The sequence below is a fragment of the Sciurus vulgaris genome, assembly GCF_902686455.1.
Source record: "Sciurus vulgaris genome assembly, chromosome: 7".
Taxonomy (NCBI): Eukaryota; Metazoa; Chordata; class Mammalia; order Rodentia; family Sciuridae; genus Sciurus; species Sciurus vulgaris.
Window position 1 is genome coordinate 7,910,140 of NC_136467.1, and position 25,472 is coordinate 7,935,611.

General features: G+C 53.6%; 1 protein-coding gene across 1 annotated transcript in view; it reads right to left on the minus strand.

Moving 5' to 3' along the window:
• Window positions 1–25,472, minus strand: part of IGF2R (insulin like growth factor 2 receptor) — a 100,898-nt gene that overhangs the window by 16,322 nt on the left and 59,104 nt on the right. Inside the window, exons 23-39 of the mRNA XM_079146596.1 lie at window positions 16,674–16,838; window positions 16,236–16,379; window positions 15,964–16,139; window positions 15,607–15,694; window positions 14,965–15,180; window positions 14,174–14,304; window positions 13,844–13,941; window positions 10,705–10,841; window positions 9,401–9,591; window positions 7,996–8,122; window positions 7,288–7,407; window positions 6,786–7,042; window positions 6,321–6,539; window positions 4,540–4,689; window positions 2,618–2,779; window positions 1,346–1,553; window positions 919–1,065 (exon numbers count right to left, since the gene is read on the minus strand). Coding sequence (XP_079002722.1) covers window positions 919–1,065; window positions 1,346–1,553; window positions 2,618–2,779; window positions 4,540–4,689; window positions 6,321–6,539; window positions 6,786–7,042; window positions 7,288–7,407; window positions 7,996–8,122; window positions 9,401–9,591; window positions 10,705–10,841; window positions 13,844–13,941; window positions 14,174–14,304; window positions 14,965–15,180; window positions 15,607–15,694; window positions 15,964–16,139; window positions 16,236–16,379; window positions 16,674–16,838 — 2,736 coding nt within the window. The remainder of the gene's footprint in view (window positions 1–918; window positions 1,066–1,345; window positions 1,554–2,617; window positions 2,780–4,539; window positions 4,690–6,320; window positions 6,540–6,785; window positions 7,043–7,287; window positions 7,408–7,995; window positions 8,123–9,400; window positions 9,592–10,704; window positions 10,842–13,843; window positions 13,942–14,173; window positions 14,305–14,964; window positions 15,181–15,606; window positions 15,695–15,963; window positions 16,140–16,235; window positions 16,380–16,673; window positions 16,839–25,472) is intronic.

A 25,472-nucleotide genomic window follows, 5' to 3' on the forward strand; every position in this document is an offset into this window, starting at 1 on the left:
TGTCCCCGACGGCACCCTGGGCTGCCCTGGGTTTGTTCCACTCCCACGGATCCCAACTCCAGCAGGCCTGGCTCCGCAGGACCGGCGGCACCAGTGCTCCCCACCGGGGACTTCTGACATTTGATCCCACACCCACGAGGGCAAACGCTAAGCAACAAAATGCCTGCGATTCCTCAATAGTTCAGTGTCACTCGAGGGACCAGGAGTAACACCCATCAAAATCAGCAGCAGAAGTACAGCCGTCCCAGGTAAGCTTAACGCCTGAGCTCCCTAGCGTGTCCCGCTCTGCCCCTGATCACTCACGAGAACGACAGTTTTTCAGACACCTATCCCGTCCCACTCTCCTGGAAACTCACTTTACGACAGTGGTCTCCAAGCGTCTCAGGAGCAGGGGCACTAAACATGGCCCAAGGTCCCAGCCCCACGTGTGCCACACGGAAGAAAGTCCATCACAAGTCCCTTGCTTTTCCTGAACCCACTAACCACCCCGACCTGTGACAGGCAGCGATTCTGCTGGGTGTGGGTCTGAACCACCAGTGCTGAACACTGTAGTGGACATAAGTCCCTGGGCTAGCGAGGGGGCCAGCTGGCCGCCCGGCGTGCATTTCAACACAGCTCTACTGAGGTACACGACGATCCCACCGAGCAACGGCAACGCGTCCCTGTGGGCAGCAGTCCCACTGAGAAAAAGACACACAGGGCCGGGCTGTGGCCAGTGGTGGGCGCTCACCTGGCACGTGTAGGGCACTGGGTTCCATCCTCAGCACCGTATAAATAATAAAACAAAAGAAAGGCGTTGTGTCCACCCACAGCTAAAAATACTTTAAAAAATAAGAAAAGAGGCCGGCAGCACGAGACTGCCTGGACCCGCCCGACCCTGGGTCCCCAGGCCGGGAGGACCGACGTGCTGCCACTCACTTTGCCTGCAGAAGCCCCACTCACGGTCCCGGTCGTAGTCCGCGGTGGTGCTGCACCAAGGCCGCGCCCTTCCCTCCAGGACGCACTCCTCGTAGCTCTTCCCGTTGAACACGAAGGGGAAGACACAGGGGTCGCCCACCTCAGTTTCTGGAATGAAGAAGAACGTCCGAAAGATCCGGGCTCAGTGACTACAGCTGTGCCTCACTGGGACAGCCACCCAAGGACACCCAGCAAGAACCCCAGCCACCAAGTCACTGTGACAACCAGGATGCGCCTGCCAGACCCCGATAGGCGCGCTCGCCCTGGAGGAAGCCACGGCTCGAGGCCAAGCTTCCAGAACTCACGAGGCTTAAAGCCCATGCCTCATATTTTTCCAGCTGCTAAGTCTGATTTCACAATTTTAAAATCTACCCCGTTGCAGATTTACCTGGAGGGCAGGTGTCGCCATTCACGTAACTCAGGATGACTGCTTCGTCCTGGTGCCTGTAATCCAGCCGCATGGACGCCAGCCGGCCAAACGATGCCCCCTTGCTCCCCGATAGCAGACAGACGCCGCCGTCCTTGCAGCCACCCTGCTCGGGGCCAGCTGCCGCGGTGCACACCCCCACGCTGTACGTGCGCGATCCCTGCGTCACCTGTAGAGATAGCACATGTGGTGCGATGGCAGGCAGCACCTGTTCTCCAGCTGACAGTCCTCACTGCGGCTGGTGTAGCGGTGGCCAGAGCCACACCCAGCGCATCAGGGCCTTCTCCCCAGGCCCTGGGCCACCTCCAGGGCAGCCCGGCAGTACCCCGTGGCCACCGCAAGGTGTCACAGCTCCCGCCCAGCCCACTGTGGCTGCTCCGCCTGTCCTCCCCAGCTGGGCCCAGCAGGGAGGCGCCTGCTGTGAGGCCCAGGTGCATCCCACCTTCTGAGGCAGGCTCTCCTCCCCTGGGACACTGGGTCAACCAGTCAAGCCGACGCTCCTCAGGGAAACGCATGCCCTGCTCTCCTCGCCCACTCTGCCCGCCCAGGATCACACCTGCCGCACCCCCGAGACTGTACCCCAGGAGATAGGGTACTGGCTCCAGCAGGGAGGCAGGACTCGCCACACGCCAGCTGCCAGGCAGATGCAGGAGTGGCCCCGTGGCCTAGCCCACACTCGGGAACGACTTGGCAATGCCAAGGCTGCTGGGCCGAGAGGTGGAGGAGCTTTGCCTCACCGACAGCTGACGTGCAGACACGCAGGCCAGGGCCGGGACTCCAGCGCAGAGCTACACGCCACGGTCTTCTCACATGGGGCACCTGCTAGCTTCCTCCCGAAGTCATACCTCTGGCCAGCAGAGCTGCCTCTATGACTTAAAGCCAGGTTGACAAAGAGCAACCCACTCTGGATTTCTGCCTGCCACACTGGATCTGACCCTGCATGTCCCAAGATGCCTCGTCTGTTCTCCACCTGTGAAACGGTCCCTTCGCCTGCCTCACAGGCTAACTTTGATCCTCGTGAAGCTCAGAGTACAGAAAGTCTCCAACCACAAGCTACAAGGAGGCAACACCATGTCCGGCTAGTCACACACTAGGGCGCCTTCCTGCTGCTCTGGCCTGGACGCCCCACCTGGAGCTGTCCACGCCAGGGACTGTCGGGGTGTCACAGAGCATCAGTGCGGCCTCCAGGTGGGCCAGCTGCAAAGGCGGCCGGCCGAGGAAGAGCGGCGTTACCTTGACTGCGCTCTTGGAGAGGCTGGACAGGTTGAAGCTGTAGAGCAGCTGCTCGTCCGTCAGGGCACAGCCTTCTGTCTTCACCTCGTCCGGACAGACGATCGGCGTCTCCCACTCAAACACGAAGTCACACTCACTGGTCCGTATCAGCTTAGGAGTCCCCTGTGGTCGGGACGGGACAGGTCTTGAAGCCCAGCACAGTAGCCACACGCTGCACTGCCGGCCCCCACCCCTAATGCCACGAGGGTGGGGCTGGGGCTGCGGCCACAGCTGCTGGACAATGGAGACCAGTGACCCACAGGGGTCGCTCCCCAAGGGACACTGCAGCCTGGCCCCTGACTGTCCCATGCAGCCCTAGCACACCTCTGCTGGTTGCAGGTTATTGTCCTCTGCTTGGGGAGAGGGGCATGCTCAGGAGAAAGGGGTCTCTCAACATCTGGGGACGGGGTTGTGAGGGGACACCACCACTGCAAAGGAGGGTGGGTGTCCAGACGCTGGAGACCCTGTGCCAGGGCAGGGCGCACCGTGGCCAGACGTCCGGCGGGCCCAGAACTCTGAATCCCCCTCCCCCTCGCCCCTCAGAGAGAAGCAGCTGGTCAGGAGCTCCGCCTGCCACTGCCGGAAGACTCAAGTGGCAAAAGTACTCCTGGAGACGCAGGACGGAAGGCTGCTCAATCCTCCCAAGGCCGGACACGTGCTCGGCGTGAGCTGCACGGGCGGCTCTCCGAGAACGCCCAGGGCACGTCACCTAACTCCAGCGACGGCTAGTCTGCTGCATGTGATAATCTCGTCCCCATGAAGAGGCGAGTCTGCGACAGGAGGGACAGAGTGCTGAGGGCGGGGCGCAGCCTCTGCCTGTGCCAAGAGTCTGGGCAGTGCAGGCGACACCCACAAACCGGCAGACGTGTGCCCCCTCGCCGGCTACTCGGCCCCTCGCACCCTCAGGACTCCTGCCCAGGGACACTAAGGGCAGGGAGGTGCCGGGGCCCCTGCGCGGAGCAGCCTGTACTCCTCCTGCCGCCGCCAGCACACCCACATCCAGCAGTGACCTCTCCCTCCACAGACCCACTCGCCGACAGGTCAGTCATCGTCACTCAGATGGGACAAGAACAGACCCCTAATCCATTACTGAAGCCCTGGGGGTGAGAGGAGCCTGGGGACCCGCCACGTTCAGGGTCCCAAGAGGCAATGCAGGTGTCTCTCTCCCGCCTCGTAACACACCCCAAGCCTGGCGAGCAAGCACATCCATGCTTCTGTAGCAGGACGTGTGGCTTTTCACAGTAGATGGGACAAAGACAGGTCCCACGCAGCTTCCGTCCACTCCCGTCAAAGGGGTGACCAGTTTCCAGAGCTTCAAGGACTCCAGGAGCAGCAACCAGGGCTGAGGGCTACGCTGGCTGGGGAGCGCATCCACGGGAGCCGCAGCCGGACAGGGCCAGCCCTGGTCCCTGAGACACAGGAGCACCTGGACTCCTTTCACACTGGGGTGAAGAACTCAAGAGAACACGTGGACAAAAACTCTATCACAAAATGGTTCTCACTGTGCTGGAAGCTGGTATTATTTTTAAAAAGCACAAAAAATGGAAGTCAATAACCTCCTGAAGTCAAATGCGCTACTTCACCAGAGTTGCGCTGACTCCATTCAGACCAAGTTCCAAATGATGGCCGCCGCCAAGTCTAACCTCTAAATAAGAAGGAAATCAGTTTTTTTTAAAAAAAGGACCCCTTTAGTACGTGTAGCCAATACTGAGTGCCGTTTGTACACTCCAATGTCCACGTTTTTGAATTCCGCGCGTCTCCACGCGGGTGAGCACACGTTACCCGAGGAGGCGACTGCACCCCCCCCCCCCCCCCGAAGCGCTTCACGGCTCCCCGCCCGGCCTGCCGGCCCGCACTTCCACCTCCAGGTTCTACAGGCCTACCATGCTGACGCCTCTCTTGCAGTGGAAGGCAATGAGCGAGGTGTAGTTGAAGTGCTTGTCCGCCAGGCAGGGAGTGCTGCTTTCAAAATTCAGGTAGATTTCATTCGCCACCGGATTGAGTATCGGAGGACCTGTGACCCGGCCAATATCCTAAACAAAGAAGCGTAAACAGCATTTCAGGAAATTAACTGTCCCAAGGCTGGCGGAGTGAGAGCTAATGCGGAATCCTGAAAACCGCACGGCACCCGAAGAAACCGAGTCAAGGTCGCGCCGAGTGGGAAGTCTGCACAGAGACTCTGGAGAAGTCTCGGGTGACAAGGTTGTCAGGTTAGGAACTAGGGGCACTGCCACTCAGAGCCGGTTCTCAGAGTCTGGCTAACAGGGTGTTTTGCCTCCAGCCCTCTCCAGGATGCCAGTCCTCCCCACCTGGCGGAGGAGGAAGGGGCCTGAGCTGCACCCACCCGGTCCCTCGGCCATCAGTGCCTCTAGGCAGGTCCTCAGAGAGGAAATAAATGTGTTCACCAATCTTCACTGCTTAGTACGGCCCCGGACACACAGTAGCTGCTCAGTAAGGATTTTCTGAATGAATAAACAAATGAATGAAAGAAGGGCAAATGGCCATGAAAGGGACGTGTGCCCGAGCGTGTGTGAACACGTATGTACTGCATATGTGCCTCTTCCCTGTGGTTCTGTCCTTGGCTACTACCCATTCATCACCGTAGAGCATATTCAAACCACGATGCAACACCTTCTCTAGTTAAAGAAATGAAATCTGACGGAGGAGGCCACCAGGAGAATCGAGCAGGCTGGCCCTCTCAAAATGACCCAGCCAAAGATCCCCCACCAGTCCTGTTGCTAAAGGGCCTCCATATCTCTCGCATCTGTAGCCTCACTACAGTCCACTTCCCCACCCATGCCCTGCATCCTCGCACCACAGTCACATATCCTATCTTTTTAAAAACCTCACTTAGACATCTTGCAACAGGACTCACCTGTTGGAACACTCAGATACAGAACAAGTACAGAAACAACTTTGGAAATACATTTCAAGTACAAAAACATCCCAGGAATTTGACAAAATATGAATACAACTCATGCAGACAATTTTAAAAAATCCAAATCTATAATAAAAAAGGACTAGTAGAAAACCAACACTTTCAAGGCAGAATATTTAGCTGTTAGCAACTCTGCTCCTGCCCTTGTTTATGACTCATCACAAAGAAAATGCCTGCATTTCACAAGCATTCTCATTACAGAAGACAAGTATTTCAAACTAAAGAGCCTAACTACGCCAACATTCCTCCCCACTGAGGCTTCTCCTTAGCCGGGCATGGTGGTGCAACCTATGATCCCAGCAACTTGAGAGGCTGACACAGGAGGATCACAGGTTCAAAGCCAGCCTCAGCAACTTAAGACTACAAGTCATTTTCATTTTCAAAATGAAAATTAGAAAAGGCTGCGATGTGGCTCAGGGGTTGAGTGCCCCTGGGTTCGATCCCTGGTACCAGAGAAAAGATTTCTCCTGATCAGTAACTGAGACTTCTTGAATGACACGGAAGTCTCACATTCTTACACAGCTGAAAGGCCTCCTGGCTGCCACTCCAGGCTAACAATTCCGACACAAACTCATGTCCGTCTTCCTTTAGTGGACCCAGAACACTCGGGGCCCAGCTCGTTTCTCCATTCTTTCTGCTTGAGTAACTCGCCTCCAAAAGCAAGCAGCACAACATGAAGGTTTCTTCTGCTGAAAGTCCTGCAAAGTGGCTTCTCTCCACACTCACCATCGGGGGGCCAGTGACTGGAACTTTGCACACGGCGGCACCAGCGGGGCAGGGCACGCCGTGCATGGGATTCAGCGGCTGGCAGATGTTGATGTAGAAGTCCGGGTTGGTGTCAGAGGCGTCGTCCTCGCTCTCGTCGTAGGCCTCGTACCCACCAGTGCGGTGGATGAGCGGGGACAGGTCGATGATGGAGCTTCCGTTCCTCACGGAACACTCCGTCTGTCAAACAGGACAGACGACGTCAGTCACAGAGTGAGTCTCTAACCACCGAGGCTCCCACCCGAAAGGGTTCCAAAGCAGAGGAGCAGACAGGCCCACGGGCCTCACTACACAGCACCGAGCGCTGTTCACCCCTTCAGCGTCAGAGGGTGGGGAGCGGACAAGGCTCTGGGCAGCTGGGGGGCGGGGGTGCGAACTGCAGCAGCTGGGGGAGGCAGGCTTCCCGTCCCTGGACTCACGACGCACCGGCTGCTCGCAGGCCAGGGGCGTGTGCCAGGAGAAGAAGAGGGTGCAGGTCTGCTTGTCCAGGGAGATGAGCACGGGCCTATTTGTGGGCCCAGCCTCAGGCCTGCACACGAAGCTGATGACACTCTTATAGCTCAGGCCAGATTTGGAGGGACATGGGGACCCGTCCTCATACACCAGCTGTAGGACCTGGTCCACATAGCTCAGCTTCTTGCTGGCCTTGCCCACGCTGATTCTGGTCTGTCCAAAGCAGGCCCCTGCACACGGGAAGGGGAGGAAGGCACAGTTAGGGGGTGGTGGCACAGTTTTGGAGACCTGTCCATCAATTCCTAACTAAAACCCTGCCTCGAGTCTGGCCTTGGTCAGCGCTTCCCAGGTGGCTTCGCCCTGCAGCCCCCATCTCTGGAGCGCGGCTGGAGATGACGCTGTGGGTCCTGGCTCTCCTCATGACTGCAGTCGGGCGGAGGACAACCCAGGGACGAGGGCGTCAGGCGGCACTCACCCACGCCGGGAGCGCAGTTTTCGTTGTCCCCACAGATGCTCATGTAGACGAGCCCCTTCTCACTGTAGGCGGCCGTGAAGCCAGCCCTGCCGCTCAGGGAGCTCAAGTCGAACAGGTGTCCTGTGTGGAGGCGGCAGGGACAGTGACTCCAGGGAGCTCAGCCTTGCAGGCCTGTCTCCAGCAAGCTCATGAGATCAGGGCAGTACGTCAGGGTCAGCCCTCTGACTCCACACCACCAGTCTCCACCCCACTAACGGGACCCCGGGGTGCTCCTGCCAGCCAGCATGTCACGTGCCACCTGTCCCCAGCTTTAGGAGGTGGTGCACCTTTCCCCAGAGGTCCTCCCAGCTCCCAGCACCTGCTCCTCCTGGAGTACCACATAGCCACAGCAATGCCCTAGGCCTGTGGACAACCCGACTCATCCGACTGCCAGGGGCCACCACCCACTCCCTTCCAGGCACCCAGAACAGAGGGAGGACAGGAGCCTCCTGCTCCTCCAGGTTGGCTGTGGAGGCAGCCAGCTCAGGAGCCCAGAGGCAGCCCGCCAGGAGCACGTCACCCCCACAGAAGAAAAGAAATGGCTTTCATAGCTGGGTGGCCTCCCTACACTGGATGAGAACCAGCATGAGCACAAAGGCCAGTCCAGAGGAAGGCCACGTCCCCACGCCACAGAATGCTCCTGCAGGTGCCTCTCCGCGGGCCTCTCACCTGTGCTGGGGTTGGTGACCTGGCAGTCATCGTGCACGCTGCTCTTCACGGGACAGGCAGCAGCCGTGGGCCAGGAGAAGGTGTACTCGCAGTCCTCCACCGCACTGATGAACAGAGGCCTGGAGTTCTGCAACGGCAGACCCGCACGCTCGAGCCGCCAGGCCCGCCAACGCCAACCCGCCCTGCAAACCCCATGAGGGCGCAGGAGTCCTGTGGCTGTCACCATGGGAGGAGGGCAGGTCAGCAAACGTGAAGAGTGGGACCTGCTGCTGAGGAGCCCAGGGCCCACATAAGGTGGGTCAGGGAAACCAGCTGAGAGGACCAGGGTCCCGAGCATGGCCCGGGCACAACAGACAGAGGCGGCTCTGGGGGCCACGGGCGACATGAACAAGACTGACTGACAGAACCCCGAATGGGCAAGTTGACTTCTGCTATGGTTGAAACAAAATGACCCAAAGGACTTGTCATTAATCCTACCAATCCTTCCACTGACACGGGCTAAGGCCCACGGCTCATCCCAGACATTCCCATCCCCAGCAGCACCCTTCTCCCAGACAGAACCTGCAGCCCACGTTCCGTCCAGCTCCTGGGCACTGGGGGACAGCCCCTCGCCACCTGCTCTTCCTGCTGGTCCTGAGCCAATAGTGCCCAGTCCCTGGCGGAGGAAAAGGCTGCAGGCCCAGCTTCTCGGGACTGGCTGAGCTCTGAGCACTTCCAGGAGGACCCTGGCTGCTGCAGGAGGGAGGGAGGCTCGGCCCCTGGGGCTCCCAGGAGGACCCAGCTCTCTTGCCACTGCCCCTGGCAGCAGAGGGCCAGGCAAACCATCCTCAGAGGCAGGGCTGCTCGGCCAGTCCTGAGAGTTCCTAGACTCCTATTTCCTGAGAACAGCTCCCAACCCCTCACACGATAGCGCAGAGCCCACCACGCCTCTGCCGGAGAAGGCAGGCACACGGCCGCCACTGCCAAGCTGCACCAGGCACCGGGGAAGAACAGCCCCTGCACGGTGCGCCTGACACCTGGCACTTCCCACACCTCTCCATCCCTCACGACAGCTGGCAAGGCAGGGCCGCCCCAGGGTGGGAAGGGGTCACAAACCAGGTCTGCAGCTAGGAAGGAAGCACCCCCTGACCAGGTCCCTCCCAAGCTGCCTCTTCCAAGACAGGAAACTGTCAAGCACCACTTTCCTCGATGGCCTGGGGACCCGTGTCCAGCTCTACAGAGCACCAACTAACAAGCCTAGCACTGCCAAGCTGAGTACTGAAGAGTCAGGGCATGCACTCCCAGATGGCAGACCCAGCTCCCGCCCGGCTGCTTCACCCAAGCACTCTGACCTGCACCTCAGGGAGGCCAGGATGTCCGCCCGGTGGCCTGCAGACTGCGTCTGTGTGGAAGGCACATCACTCACCACTTGGCTCTCACTGCAGGTGAATCGGATGGTGGCTGACTTTCTCCGAATCTGGTCTGGACACAAGTCACCGTCCGTGTACTTGAGGATAGTCACACCGTCTCTCCACTGCGGACTGTCCCTCACCCTGCCAAGGTTCACAGGCTTGGAGCCACCCAACAGACACACAGCCGCCTCCGGAGGGCATGATTCTGCAATGTGAGGAGACAGGGCACGGGTCACCTGCAGGGCTGCAGTCCAGCATCACCTGGCGCCAGGCTCAGTGCCGCACCTGCCCTCACAGCAACTCGGGGTGCTGGGCAGGAGGATCCCAAGTTTGAAACCAGCCCCAGCAACCCAGCAAGACCCTGACTCAAAATTAAAAGAACTGGGCATGTGGCTCAGTGGTACCTGGGTTCAACCCCCAGTTCCAAAACCATAAAAATCAGTGTAACCCAGCCTGCACCCACCCCACCCTCCACCCCAGCGGTCACGCCCAGACACCCACGCTCATTTACGTGGCTCAGTGAGGCCAGGCAGGAGGCTCTCTCCCCACCAAAATGCTATTAGTACCAGAGAAGGGCCGGGGCAGCCATGGGGTGTGGGAAAGGGCAGCCAAGAACAGAGGCATCCTTCCCCAGCCCCACACGACCACGCCAAGATTCCTCAGGGAAGCCGCGAGACGCTCTGAATGGCCTCTCGTGTGCGCTGCACTCGGGAAGCCACCAAGAACTCTGCTGGCTGCCCAGTCCCAGAGCCTCTGTGCCACCTGCCCTGGCTTCAGCAGCAGCCCACACCACAGGGCAGGGCCACAGGTCACAGCCCAGCCTGCACACAGGGAAGTGGGCCACAGCCTCACACCACGCCCGGGACACAAACAGTAACGAGCAGCACCTGAGCTCAGCCACCAGATGCGGTGGGGCTACACTGCACCCCAGGACAGCACCTCAACTTCCCGGAGGCCAAAGCTCTGTGGAGCACTCCTGGCCCTACACACGCCCCAACCTCGAGTCTCCACACCTAGCCTGAGGGGCCCTGCCAGCGCAAAGACCCCTGTGATAAACACAGGGCACACCCAGGGTCCCTGTGCTACCCGCCTCCCACCCCACGAAGATGCACTTGCTACCTTCACCTGCACCTGCTGCCAGGTCCTCACACCCAGGTTACCACGTTCCCATCAGAAGTGAGCCTGGGCACACCAGGAGTCCATCACTGAGACCCTTAACTCCCCCTCCTGCTGCCCAAATAAGGAGCCTCAGAGGCCCCTGCCCCCCACCTGCCCCAGAGGCGCCCCAGCCACTGCCCCACAGGAGTGCCTGGCTCACCAGTGCCGGCCTGTGGAGCCAAAGACTTGCAAACGTTGATGAGGTAGTGCTCGGTGGCCCCCGTCCTGGTCACCGCCTCCCAGTTGTTGCTGTATCTCGACAGCGGCGAGAGGTCATAGGAATTGCCGGCACCGTCCCTGCAGGGAGGAGAGGCCGAGTGGTCCGGGTGGCTCCCAGGTGCAGGCCACCACCTGTCCAGAAGGACTCCAGTGTTTTCATCTGCCCCCAACGTCCTGAGCGAGGCTCCGTCCAGGCAGAGAGGAATTCACAAAGGACGCCCCTGCAAAGGTGGGCAGGCCACTGTCCACAACCACTGAGTTTCAAGGAACCCCGAGACTCGCTCTAACAAAACTAAGCACGATTCCAAAATAATCTCCAAGTGCTGTCCACACACAGGCCGCAAGAGGTGGAGCTTGGTCAGCAGCTGAGGACCCAGAGCACACCCAGCCACTCCAGGAGCAGCCCTGGCAGGCCACCTGCTGTCCAAACACAAGGCCACCAAAGGGGCCGTGCTGACCCTGGGCCCAGAATGAAGGCTCACTGCTACACCCAGGTGTGGCCAGCCACGGAGACCCACGCGCACCAGGGCAACACTGACAGGAACGACTCACTCGGCCACCACGGAGCACCAGGTCCAGCAGGAAGGCAGCTGAGCAGCTGCAGACCCACCCATGGTCTCAGCACTCGGAGGAGAACCAGCAGGACCACGCCTCCAGAGGTGCGGGTGAAGCCGGTGTCACACTGGACATGAGAACTGCCTTTCTTAAGGAACGCCGACAGAGGCTACTAGTGAAGGAGGACCATGGACAAAACGCCGGTTTTTAAATTACAGTGTGCTAGGTGGTGGGAAGAGCCGAAGGGGGAAAACGGGCAGGGGAGGAGGAAGTGAACTTCAGGGTAGTGGCAATTTCAGACGGAGCAGCCAGGGAGGGCCTTACGGGGGGACTCTGCGTAAACCCTAGAAGAAATGGAACAGCCAGAGGCCAACAGCCTGAGGCACAGCCTGGTGCATTCAAAGAAAGGCAAGGATCCCCGCGGGCCGCGGGCGTGTCGGGGAGTGAAGCAGCAGCGGTGAGTCAGATCCACACCACGGGGACAGCTCGTGGGTCTTTAGTCACAGTGAGAACTTCAGCTCATGCTTCCAAAAGACATGGGCCGTCCCTGCGCAGAAGTGTCAACGCAGACTGGCTGACACTTTCCCATGGTCTAGTGGAATGTGCAGCAAGGGCGGAGGCAGGGAGGCCGAGAGGTGGCTGCAGAGCGGCAGGCACAGGAGAGGTGCAGAGCAGGACCCAGGCAGAGTCGGCAGAAGCCCAGGAGGCAGCCAGAGGTACCAGCAGGAAGGAGAGCTCAGACCCCATGGGAGAAATGGAAAGGGCACTCGGGCAGGAGGTGGAGGGGCCAGAGATTCAACTGCAGGTCACAGTGCTAAGAGACTGCTGGACACGGACGGACGCCCGCCACTCCCAAGCACCGCGCCACAGCAGTCTGCAGCGCACACACTGCACGGAGGAGATAGCAAAGACAGCGCCATTTCACCTGTGCGACTGGGAGCCCCTGGTAGCAAGGGTGTGGATGTGGGTGGATGTGGGTGGATATGGGTGGGGCGGGGGTCCTAGAACCAGTTCTTCAGGGACACCTCATGGACAGTTGTTCACCCCTTTTTTTTGGCAGTACTGGGGATGGAACCCACTGAGCTACATCCCAAGCCCTTTTCATTTTTAATTTCGAATCAGGGTCTTGCTAAGTTGCCTGGTTGGCCTTGAACTTGCAATTCTCCTGCCTCAGTCTCCTGAGTTTCTGGGATGACCAGCGGGTGCCGCTACCCCTCGCCACAATCTTCATCTTGAAAACAGTCAACAGATAACTATTGGGGGCCAACCATAAGGGATACATGTGCCATTCAGAGTCACAGAGGGTCCCAAAAGAATCTTCAGAAGATTTATGGGACAGGGCTGAGGGGAGAAGACGGGGAAGTGGGTATCTCACCCTGTATGTACTTTCACTCTATTTTACTACACACACACTAATTTTCATTGTAAACAATCGGGACATTTCTTTGACTTGATTCCACTCAAAAACTTTGCGTAGAAATATTTTAGGGGAAAAAAAGAAAATCAAAATTATATATATAAAAATCAGAAAACTGAAGATTGCCTGAAATAATGTTAGGAACATGGCTTGGAAAACCAGGGACATCTATATGGAAGAAAAATACATGAGAGCTTTCTTTTTGCAGTACTAAGAATTGAAGCCACAGCTTTGGACATGCTAATTAAAAATCAAAATACCTAAGTAAATAGCAGGAAGGTCAGAGGCGTAGAGGAAGGAGGAAGAGGAGGAGGAGAGGGAAGGAAGGAGGTGCTGCACTGAATGGGGACAGATGATACTCCATGCTTTCACAGCGATGCCAAACGAACCTAACGGTACGTCTAACTAAAAAGAACCGATAAAAAGTTCTCTTAAAAAAAAAAAAAGTAAAAAATGCTTTGCTCTAAGTGAAAGTGCCTGGGGAATGCAAGCCGGAAAGGTGACATTACTAGAACCGTGGTTCAAAGTCACTAAACCAAACCACCAGCCAAGCGCTTCGCTCATCACTGACACCGTGCAGGACGGGAAGCAGAAGGCACAGGAGGGGCCGGAGGAAGTGCTGACTGCCAAGGAGGGGCGTGGCATCGTGAGTTGCCAGCACAGCTCCGGGGAGCCTCAACCACCCTCCATGGAGGGACCCGCAGCAGCCGCTCAGTAGAGCTGTGAGAGCGATTCTGGGCAGGCACACGAGGGAGCCACCACGTCACCAGTTCCTAGGAGCATGTTAGGGTCACGAGGAACGAAGATCCAAGGGGCAGGGAGCCCCCAGGAAGCCCGCAGCGGGCACTACCCCATCACGCTCCTCACCCACCGAGAGGACTGGGGGAAAGGGCCGCACCGTCCCAGCTCCCGACAGAAGGCGCAGAGGGGCAGGAACCTGGCCCACTCTCTTCCCCCATGCTGGGGAAGCCCAAGAGGCGCCCACACGCCACCCTTCTGCTTCTGCTCCAGACACCGTCCAGACAATCACAGACATGAAGGAGCTTGGGGAAGAGGGCTGAGAAACCTCCATGAGGTACTGGAGCGAACGCACACCAGCGCAACTCACTTGAAGGAGCACTCGGTCACGTTGAAGGGGGGGCAGGCGAGCTGGGTCCGCCACTCGAACAGGTAGGAGCAATCTGAAGTCTCCCTCAGGAACACTGGCTGGAAGTGAAGCGGGCGCAGGTCAGAAAGGAACGCAGAGCTCCGACCGGCTCGGCCTCGAGGTTCGGGAGCGAGGGCTAAGCCCAGAAGAACAGACCAGCTCAACAATCTCCCGTGAAGGACATTTCCAAGCCAAGCTGCCCAGGGGTCTCATGAAACCCAATGACCAAGGCGTCTGGGAGACGACGCAGCCCGCCAGGCCAGGGCCCTGCAGGCCGTGGCGCACACACACCTTCTGCGTGCTCCGGTCGCAGTAGAAGACCACGGTGGTGGAGCGCTGGTACACCTGATGGCAGGTGTCGCCCCCTGTGGAGTTCATCTTCAACAGCCCATTTTCGTACGTCAGCTTCTGAGTGAGGAGGCCTGTTCAAGAGGCAGCATGCCAAGCCCGGCTCAGAGAGCAAGTCCCGCTGCCACACCCGTCCTGAGCTGTGTCCAGCCACGCCCTGGCTGGCACTGGGCCACCCACGCTCGTCATGTCGCACCTGCAGACATGCAGCCGGACCTCCCCTGCCCAGCACTGCAGAGCAACCTCAGGTCTGGTGATGTGCCGGCATGCCTCAGCCCAACCCTGAGACGTCACTGCCCGTGCCCACCGCGGAGCTGCTTCAGCTTCATCTTTTAAAGCTCTTAAAACCCATTAAATCTGGCCCGGGTGCTGAGATGCCATGGATAACTGTCTGCCCATTATGATCAAACCCTACAAGTCCCCTGTAACTCAGCCTACAAAGGACCACCCCAAAAGACCCGTCACTAGCTATTCAGTGTCCTGAGGATGGTACACAGAAATGTGATCTTAGGTCAGAAACCCACGCCAGCGACGCTCTTTAGTACTGCTGGTCAAGAAAGCACGTGAACCCGGGACCACCACTCACGCTGCTTCAGCAAAACACGCACTCCTTCCTACAGAGAAGTGTGATCCCGCGCGGAACATCACAACATTTTAATTCTAGTCTTTGCATTTTAATTCTATTCTGTTCTCTGCTGAACCTGCAAGTCCAACACAAGGGAAATGAGTGGTACCTGCCACTTTGTGAAATCCCTCTGGTCCCCGCTTTTCCTGACATGATGAGACCACCCTGGACCTGTCAGAGGTGGAGCAGACGCCTGAGGACAGCTTCCCACAGACTCGGAAGTAGTAGGTGTACTCGCCAGCGCTGACGACGGTGTCACTGAGGCCCAGAGGCCTCAGGTCATACAGGTTGCCGTGCCTGGGGTCCTTCACCTGGCAGTTGTCCCCTGTGCAAACACACAGAGCAAAGGCAACCACTATTGCACACAACAGCCCCAGTTCCAAGCAGGGAGATACGGCCTGAAAATGGGCATCGAAAGCTATCGCCACACTGTTTTGTTTATGTATGAACTACAAATGGTCCCACAAACGTTCAATAAAAAGTCACAGGATCAAACCCAACCCAACCCCACATGAGGGTTTTCAAGCATGAGGTGCCAAAAGTACATCAATACGGGTACATAAGAAAAAGGTCACTAACAAAAATCAGCAACCATGTTGCAGTAAAAGAAAAACACTCGGGGACAAGACACGTCCCACCAGAAGTTCTTCCCGGTCCCCGAGTGGCCGCCGTCACAGACTCACACCTAGGGTGCACGTGCAGCACCGCTACCCCGCGTTCACAGTCGGGGTGAAGGACAGCCCAGGCTCACCTTCCGCCCTGACCACGGGACAGGCCTCCACCGTCCTCCACACAAACACGTACTCACAGTCGTCCAGCATCTGGAACGTGGGCGAGCCCTACGACAGACCAACGGCACGCTAGGTATTCTGTTTACTTATTTTTAAAAAATGGATCAAATGAAGGCCACAACTAACATCCCAGCTTGAGCCTCCCAGAGTCCAACGGGCAGCATTTATTAAACAGCTAAGACCCAAAGAGTGCTTTCTGGTCAAACCCTCCCGGGGGCCGAAACGCCATGAAAGCATAGCGGGCTTCCAGTAACAGCCCCTGAGAGGGAAGGGACGCTGCCAGCGCCTGCAGACACGCCCGGCCTCAGAACACGCACCGAGGTCTGTGCGCACTCGAACATTATCCTGGTGGAGAAGCGCTGGTTCCCACACTTGTCGCCGTTGACATACACGATGCTCAGGGACCCGTTGGCCGCCGCCTGGGGGCTGATCTGCACCACACCCAGGTTCCAGCTGTTGTCCTCTGACACAAGGCACGACCCCACTGCGCTGCCTGAGAGAACAGGGTGGTGTTGGGGTGGGGGAGGATGGGAGGCTGCCCTCCACCTGCAGACCTGCAGAGTGCACCGGAAAGGCTCAGCAGACTCACCATGGCAGCCGGGCACGTAAGGCAGAGGGTTGCAGACGCTCAGGTAGAAGGTCCTCTTCCTGCCATCCACGGAGGTGTCCACTGCCGTCCACGGCTTCCTGACTGTGCTTAAAGCGCTCAGGTCGTACTCATTCCCAGCGGGGTCTGAAACACCATTTTCTTATTAGTTCTGGGGCCACTTTTCACCCAAGTAAAGGCTGAGTAGCAGACTCACACCTCTGACCGCCAGGCGCAGAAGAACCACCACAGCAGGAGGCCTGGCCACACTGTCCCTAAACTGCCCACACACAGAGGCAGCAGGGCCAGCCCAGAGACCAGCACTCAGCACACGCACACGTGCTCACATGCGTCACGACATACACACAGACACAGGCTACACGTACCCATACAGACACACACACTCTCACCCAGCCTGTCGCCTGCTTGCCCCCGGCTCACCAGTGACTTGGCAATCCACTGGAGAAGGCATGCAGGCCAATGCCGTCTCGAACTCAAAGAAGGTGTTGCGGATGCCTCGTGTCGAGTCGATGTCCTGGTGCAGGAATCTGGCGGTTCCTGGGTAGACGTCATCGTTGCAGAGAAAGCGGATGATAAACGCAGTGCCTGTGGAGCAGGGAGCCAGGGTTAAAGAGCAGCTCGGCTCAGCCCAGCCCCTGCCCCTGCCCCTGCACCAAGTGGCCGCCACTCTGGAAGTCAGTCACAGTGGGAGCCCCACCTGTGCCCAGGGGTCTGATCTGGACACCGAGAGGACCCAACTTGTGGAAAGTGACCCATGGCACCAAGGGTTTATGCCATGGGCCTAGCGTCTCAGCTCTCTTACTCCCCAGGAAGACCCACACCCCATGTGCGGCTTCAATCCAACAGCAGGCAGCAGTGTACCTCTCACACACTGGGTTTCACAGATACTAAGCTCCAGCTGCCGACAAGAGCGAACGAAAGGGACGCAGGACGTGCAGGCTGCAGAGGGATCAGGGCCCAAAGACCCAGGCAGGGAGGAGTGCCGAACGGGCCTCCCGCTGAACTCCCAGAAGCACACAGGAGGCAGGGCCAGCCAGGAAGAGCGGGAGGAGACCACGCAGGAGCCGAGAGGTGCCGGCTGGAGGGACTACCGGCTTCTATCCAGGCACAATGGAGGGCCCAGGAAGGCTCTGAGCTGGGAAGGGACTCGTATGACCTAACCTTTAAAAAAAATCTGCTGCATCCAATACAGACTATTCCGCGAGGGCAAAACAAGAACAGGGAAGGAAGCTCCTGCCACAGGCGGGCAGTGAGAGGCAGGGGCCGCGGCTACAGCGCACTCATCATCACTGGCCGTCACCAGGAGTAGTCACCATCCCCAATTCACAAGGAGGAGACCAAGGCAGAGAGGGTGAACAACCCCTGACGCGGCTGTCATGCACGTGAGCACAGCACGCAGAGCACGCAAGCCTGGACTGACAGGCCCAGCAGGAAAGGTTCACGCCATTACCACAGGACCACGCTGGTAACTGGTAACCAGCGAGAGACGAATTTTTCAAAATCAGAGCCAGGACGAGCTGGCAGTCTTTGGAACAGCAGTCTCAGACTGGAGCGCAAAAGAGCAACGACAGAGAGCAGAGGGTGCTGCTTCATGGCCAGCTGGGCAGAACACGGCCCAGAGCTTAAGGGCCCATCAGCAGAGCACAGGACCACCTCACCCCACCTGTGCCCTGTGCTCGACGGCTCCCACCAGGGAGTGTGGAGTGAGCGTTCTCTTCTAGAGTAGGTCCCATCCCGGGCCTTTGGCTTCCACGCTCCTCTGCCATCCAGAGGGAGGACTGCAAGACACGTCGGCCAGGGAGGACACCCGCAGCAGCACCAAGACCACCACATGCTGCTGATGGTGTGATGAAGGCACACTAGAAACTCAGGTGTAACAGAAACCAGAAGTCGTGCACCCCACACCCTGCCCACAGGGAGGACCCTCCATGCCAGCTTGTCACCTTCAGTGACACAGGAGTCAACACACCATCCCCTTTGATGGGTCCTTTGAGTTCTCCCTCACCCTTGAAATGACCTCCCTGGAACTCCAGTCGATAGCCCATGAGCTCCCCACACATCATGGGAACACGCCTGTCCCCTGCCCTGGAACCCAGCAAACACCATACACCCAACCCATATTTACCACTCAAGTTAAAGAGATTCCCTTTGGAATTTACTCTGAATTGTACACATTTATGCAGTACAGTGTTACAGTTCAACATACCTCTGAACTGTACAATGATCAGGTCGGGGTGACGACTGGTCCACCTATCAGCTCAGACGGATCACTTCTCTATATAACATTCAAAATCCTTCCTACTGGCTACTCTGAAACATGTGATTAGTCATCGTTGACTGTAACTGTCCCACCGCACCGGGGAACATTATTCCTCCTGTACAACAGCACTACCGTGCCCTAACCACCCCGTCCGCCCTGCCTCTCCCACACCCTTCCCAGGCTCGCTAACCACCATTCCACTCTGCTTCTTTGAGACCAACCATTAAGCACCCACTCACAGGTGGGAACACACAGTATCTGTCTTTCTGTGCCTGATTTCGTGAAACATAGTGTCCTCCATCCAAGATGCTACACATGACAGAAGTTAATTTTTAAAGCCAATAATATTTTAGTGTGTAGACAATATATTTTCTTCATCCACTCATCCGCTGACGGACGACCTAGGTTGGCTTTGTAATCTGGGTCATCGTGAACACTGCTCCAATACACGTGAGTGCAGGTACTCTCTGGCGTGTGATTTCAACACACACAGTAGTGGGATTCCTGGATCACATGGTGCTTTTATTTCTAGTTTTCTGAAGAACGTTCACACTTTTTTTCTGTAACAGATGTACTAATTTACATTCCCACAATGGTGGACTTGAGTTTCCCTTTCTCTGCATGAAACTCTTAGAACCTTTAATTTTTGGGGGGTGGGGCGGGGTTTCCAAATGACAATTCTAACTAGGGTAAGAGAATATTTTATTGTGGTTTTGATTTGCATAAACCCAATCTGTGTATCATTTTTTGAGAACAATCTATTCTGGTCCCTTGATCATTTTTTAAATCTGACTTTTTTCTGCTATTGAATGAGTTCCTTATACATTCTAGAAATCAATCACTCATCACATAAACAAGTCGTAGATGTGCTGTCCCGTTCTACAGGTTGTCTCTTCACTCTGTTGATTATTTTCTTTGCTGTGCAAAAACTTCAGCTTGATAGAATCTCATTTGTCATTTTCTGCTTTTATTGCCTGTTTGGGGAATTCATATCCAGAAAATCTTGGCCCAACCAATGTCAAGAGGTCCCCCATACCCTCTTCCCATAGCTTCAGTTTCCAGTCTTACATATAAGTCTTTGACCCATCTTGAGCGACTTTTCTATTTGGTGACAGAGGCCTAGGTTCTTTCTTCTGCCTGTGACTATCCAGTGGATCCAGCACCGTTGATTGATACTTGCTTTCTCCGCTGTGTGTTCTGGCAGCCTTTGAGCTTTGTCATTAGTGTATGTTTTGAAGTCAAGTATTATAATCTTCCCACCTTTGTTCTTTTTGATCAGAATGCTTTGGTTATTTGATCTTTTGTGATTCCCCCCAATTTTGGGATTTTTTTTTTTTTTTTTTTACCATTTCTGTGAAAACTATCATTGAGATTTTTTTTTTTTTTTTTTTTTTTTTTTTTGTACAGGGGTATCACTTAACCACTGAGCAATATCCCTGGCTTTTTTTGTTTCTGTATTTTATTTTGAGACAGAGTCTCACTAAGGTTTGAGACTAAGTCTCATTAAGGTTTTTCTAAGTTGCTGAGGTTGGTCTCGAACTTGCAATCCTGCCTCAACCTCTCGAGTCGCTGGGATTACAGCCATGTGGCACTGCATCAGCTTGTTACTGGGATTTTGATAGGAATTGCATTTCATCTGTAGATCATTTGGGTAGTATGGGCACCCTGAAGATACTAATTTTCCCATTCCATAAACATGGGATGTCTTTTCATTTTTGTGTCCTCTTCGAATTCTTTCCTCAGTGCTTTGTTAATTTTCATTTTAGAGACCATTCACTTCCTTGGTTAAATTTATTGTTTGTTTGCAGCTGTTGAAACTGTTGAAAGCAGTTTCCTGATTTCTTCTCAGCAATTGTTATTGATACATAAAAAGCTACGGAGTCTTACGTGTTCATTTTGTATCCTGCAATCTTACTGGACTCATTTATCAGTTCTAACGGCTTCTTGATGGAGTACACTCATTTTTATATATAAAATCATGCCATCTGAAAACACGGATAATTTGACCTCTTCCTTTGCCATCTGTATGATCTTCATTTCTTTCTCATGTCTTATTGCTCAGACTTCTACTACTGAATATTTTAGTACTGAATAGAGTGGTGAAAACGGACAGCCTTGTTCTGTTCCCACTAAGGAATTTTAGCTTTTCCCCATCAAATACGATATAGGCCTTAAGTGTGTCAAATACATAATCTTTACTATATTACTATCTGCTATCTGCCTAGTTACTATTTACCATCTGCCTTCTATACCCAATTTTTTGAAGATTTTTATTACTAAGAGATGTGGAATTTTACCACGTTTTTTGGAATCAATGGAGAGAACCATGTCCTTTCCCTTTGTTGATAGAGTGTATTACACTTATTGATTTGCATATGCTGAGCCATCTTTGCATCCCTCAGATAAGTTCAACTTGAACATGGTGTATAAACTTTTCTATGCACTGTTAGATTTGATTTGGTAGTATTTTTGTTGAAAATTTTTGTCTCCATGCTCATCAGGGATATTGGTCTGTAGTTTTCTCTACTTGTTGTACTGCATCCTTACCTGGCTTTTGTACCAAGGAATGCTGGCCTCCTATAAAAGTGTTCCTTCCATTTCAATATTTTGTATAAGAACTGGCACTAGTTCTTCCTTAGAAGTTTGGTAAAATTCAGCAGTGACACCATCTACTACTGGGCTTTTCTTTGTTGGGGGATGCTTTTATTATTATTACCAATTCAACATTGTTCTTTCGTATTAGTCTGTACTATATTTCTACATCCTCATGGTTCAATTCCAGTTGTTTTTTTGTGTTCACGTTTCATCTAGGTTTTCCAATTTATGGGCATAAAGTTGCTTATAGCAGCCCCTAATGATCCTTCATATTACTATGTTATCGTTGTAATGTCTCCTTTTCTCATTCCTGTTTTGACACTTCTCTAATTTTTTTCTTGAAGTCTAACATTTGTCAAGGTTCCACACTCCACCCCACAAGAAAACCAACTCTCTGCTTCATTGATCTTTTGTAATTTTTGTAGTACCTATTTCATTTATTTCTACTCCAATCTTGAATTTGGTTTGTTCTTGCTTTTCTAGTTTCTTGAGTTACATCTTGAGTTAGTTTATTTTACATCTTTTTTTTTTTTTTTTTTTTTTGATGCAGGCATTTATTGCTATAAAACTTCCCTCTTGGTATTGTTTTTGCTATATCCCATGGGTTTTTATAACTTGTTTTCATTTTCATTTGTTTCAAGAAATTTTTTCATTTCCTTTTGATTTTTTTCATCAACCCATGAGTTGCTCAAGATAATATTGTTTCACTTCCATGTACTGTATAATTTCTAAAGTTCCCCTGGTTGTTGATTTCTGACTTTAGTCCATTAAGGTCAAAGAAGATATATTCTGTTTTTGTTTTTTTGATCTGTTGAGATTTGTTTTGTGGCCTCACGTTCCATCTTTGGTTGAGAAAAATGTGCATTCTGCCTTCTGGATGAGTTGGAGATGTTAAATGTCTGATAGGTCCACTTGGCACAGTTAACGTTGATGCTTCTCTGCTGCTGTTTCTTTGATGCTAGGTCTGATGATCCGTCCAGCTCCTGATGGCTTTTGGTTTCTGTGTGCCTGGCATACCTCCTGCCATCTCCTCACTTTCAGGACTGTGCCCAGCTTCACTGGTGAAGTAAGTTCCTGTAGTCAGTTTATCACTGCATCTATTTTTTTTTTTTTTTTTTCTCTGAGTCCACTCAACAGGTCTGTATCTTTCCACTGGGGAGCCCAATCTAGTCCACTCACACTTAGGTTTTTGACGACCAGCAGCAGCAGACTCCTGCCATTCTGTCAATTTCTTTCTGGTCACTTTGTGTACCTTTGCTCCCTTTTCTTCTTACTTATCTTTGTGGGCTAGTAGGTCTGTGTTGTTAGGGTTTGACACTCTCTCATGTAACTGTTTTTCGCTGACTTTTGCTTGTTTTCATGATGATATTAGTCCTTTTGCTTCTACTATAATGCTTCCTTCAGCATTTGCTGCAAGGCCAGAAGCCCTTCATTTTTGGTCTTAGAAATAACTCTTCATTTCTACTTATTTTCTGAAGTATAGCTTTGCTGGATATAAAAATTTTGGTTGGCGATTTTTTTTCTTTCAGAACTTTTCACCATCACATTGTCTCCAGGCTGTTAGTTTCCGCAAAGAAGTTGCTTGTCGGTCTATTGGGGTTTCCCTTAAAAGTGACATGAAGTCTTTTCTCTTGCTAGTTGTAGAATTCTGTCTTGTATTTTTAACAGCTCGACTATAGTATGTCTAAGGATCCTTTTTTTGGTCAAATCTACTTTATGCACATACACAACTTTACCAATATTTGTAAAGTTTTCAGCAATTATTTCATTGAATAAGTTTTCTACGCTTTTTTTTTTTCCTCTTTTCCTTTTGGAATACACATAATACAAACATTTGTTTACTCAATGATATCCTGTAAGTTTTAAAGACTTTCTTTATTCTTTAGTATCTTTTATTTCTTATTAAAAACAAAATATGACAAGCTTACTTTAAAAGACCTGTCTCCAAGATCAGAATCCTTATTTGTTCTAACTCAGAAATTCTTCTTCTTCTTAAATCCATTATTGGGGTTTTTAACTGTGTTTTAAAATTTCAATTGAGTTTTTTAGCTCCAAGATTTCTAATTGGTTCTTTATTTTTAACGATCTCTCTCTGCTGTATTTCTCATTTATATCATACATTGTCTTTCCATTTTCACTGAATTGTCTGTGCTCTCTTGTGTCTCTTTAAGTTTCTTTATGATCATTATTTTGAATTCTTTGGCATGCAGTTTACGGCTTTCATTTTGTCTGTTGTTAGTGAGTTATAGTGTATTTTGTAGGTATCATAACACTTTTCCATGTTTCCTGTGTGCCTACATTGTTATTTATGTCTCTGTTGGGTCAACTGCCTCTACCGGTTTTACATGGTGGCTTTCATAAGTAAAGACCATGCTAGTGCCATGTCTGTCCTCAGGGACTGGCTGGATATTCTGCCTTGTCTTTGGTCCCAGGTCGGTACTTCAGTGTCATGTACACACAGCCTCTTTAGCTGGGATCAAAGTCGCTGACGCCTACAGGTGTCCCGGTGAGAAGCTGTGGACTGCACCACCAGCTGGATGCAGCTCCCTTAGGTGAGGCAGGTTTACTGAACGCTGTGGATGCAGTGGGCTCAACTGTGGGTACCCACGGTCTCTGGGAGTCACGTGAGGCGGGGCCACTGCTGTGGGTGCAGCCCAGGCTGCTGGAGAGCAGGGTAAGGGACCTGCTGCTGTCTAAGGACCACATGGTAACCAAGCCACACTAATGGGCTCAGGCAGAGCACCTGTCCTTGCCTGAGGACTGCACAGGTAACTGTGCAGAGCCTTCAGGAGTCAATATGCTCGCCTCCTTCCCAGGGCCAAGAGCAGGTGTAGCCTGAACCTGCTTCTCAGGACCTCAGTGAGATGAGTTTCCGGGAAGAGACCACTCACTCCACCACTTCTGGGGCCACGGGAGAGGTGGTCAGGGTTGTTTACTACTTTCTGAGGCCAAGAATGAGAGGGCTGAGCCACCCGGGTGTCTCCAGGGTAGTGGCACCATTTACGGGGGCCTCTGCAGTCCCAGATGCTCAGGATGGACCACCCAGGTCCTTCCTAAAGATGTTGAAGAGTGAGCAGGTCTCCTGGCTGCTTCACAGGCCCGAGTCGGCTGAGCTTGTGTGACTCTCCTTCACAGGACCCCCAAGTGAGAGGGGTCTAAGATGGCACCACGTGGCAAGGGCACAATGTCGCCAGGGCTCTCTCTCCAGGGCAAAGCAGCAGTGTTCCCCAGCAGTCCACACTCAGTATCTGTTTGGAGTGGGGGCTTCTGGGGGACTCCTGCTTACCTTCTCCCCACTAAGTAAAGTCCCTCTTCATTCAGGGTTGATCTTGAGATGGGACAACAGACGCTGTGTGCTCATCTCCTGTATAAGGTCACCCTGTAGCTCTGTGCCCTGCCCCCAATGCACTCGGGCACCCTGCCTTGGTCACTCTAGTGAATCAGGTGTTGCTTGTCCTTGTTTTGGTCCTCTACATGGATGGAGGGGTACCAGGCTCCTCTAGTCAACCGTCCTGCTGACCTCACTCCGAGATTCTCAATTCTTAAACTACCTCATAAATTGCTCCTTCACTACCCTGGCTGCTATTCTCCCAGCAGTACCAAGTTCTCCCCTTCTGTTAGCTTGAGGTGTCAGGTAGAACACCTGGACATAGGAGTGACAGATCCAAGACAGCAAAACCTTCTACTCTCCTCCAGACAGTAAACTTGTGATGTCTGCTAAGATGGCCGTAGCATTTTTAGCACCCACATCACACAACTGTCTCCACCCAAGTTTAACAAGGCATAATGGAAATGGCAGGTTTTCACATTGCACATGTAGACTCAAAAATCTGGCTCTGCTGCTCACTAGCTGGCTGGCCCTGGGCAAGTTTATGCACTCTGGGGACCTGTTTCCTCATCAGTGCAAGAGAAAGGGTTACTTGGCAGAGTTGGTATCAGAATCTAAGAGGTCTGGATCCTTAACTCTCTTGCTGACCAACAAGCCATCCACTCTGTCCCCAGCCTATGGCCTTTCTAGTTTTCATTACTGCACATACAAAATGAGGCCAGGGTTAAGCAGAAGGACAGAGGCACAAGAGGGATAAGACTCATAGAGAACTGACCAGAAAACGTACACACAGCATTTCAACACAGAACTGGCTCTTGGCAGGACGTGCTCATAGGTAGCAGCTGTTGTTGCCCCTGGCACAGCTGCTGGCATCTTGAAGGGCATGAACTTGATCTTGCACTTCACGACCCAAAAAATGCCAACTGTTTCTGCTGTCCAACACAGGTGCAGCAGCAAAGAGCAGAAATGCTAACAAATTTACACAGCAAAGTTACATTTAAGAAACTGTAAAGATCGAACGGAAAAATCAGAAGTG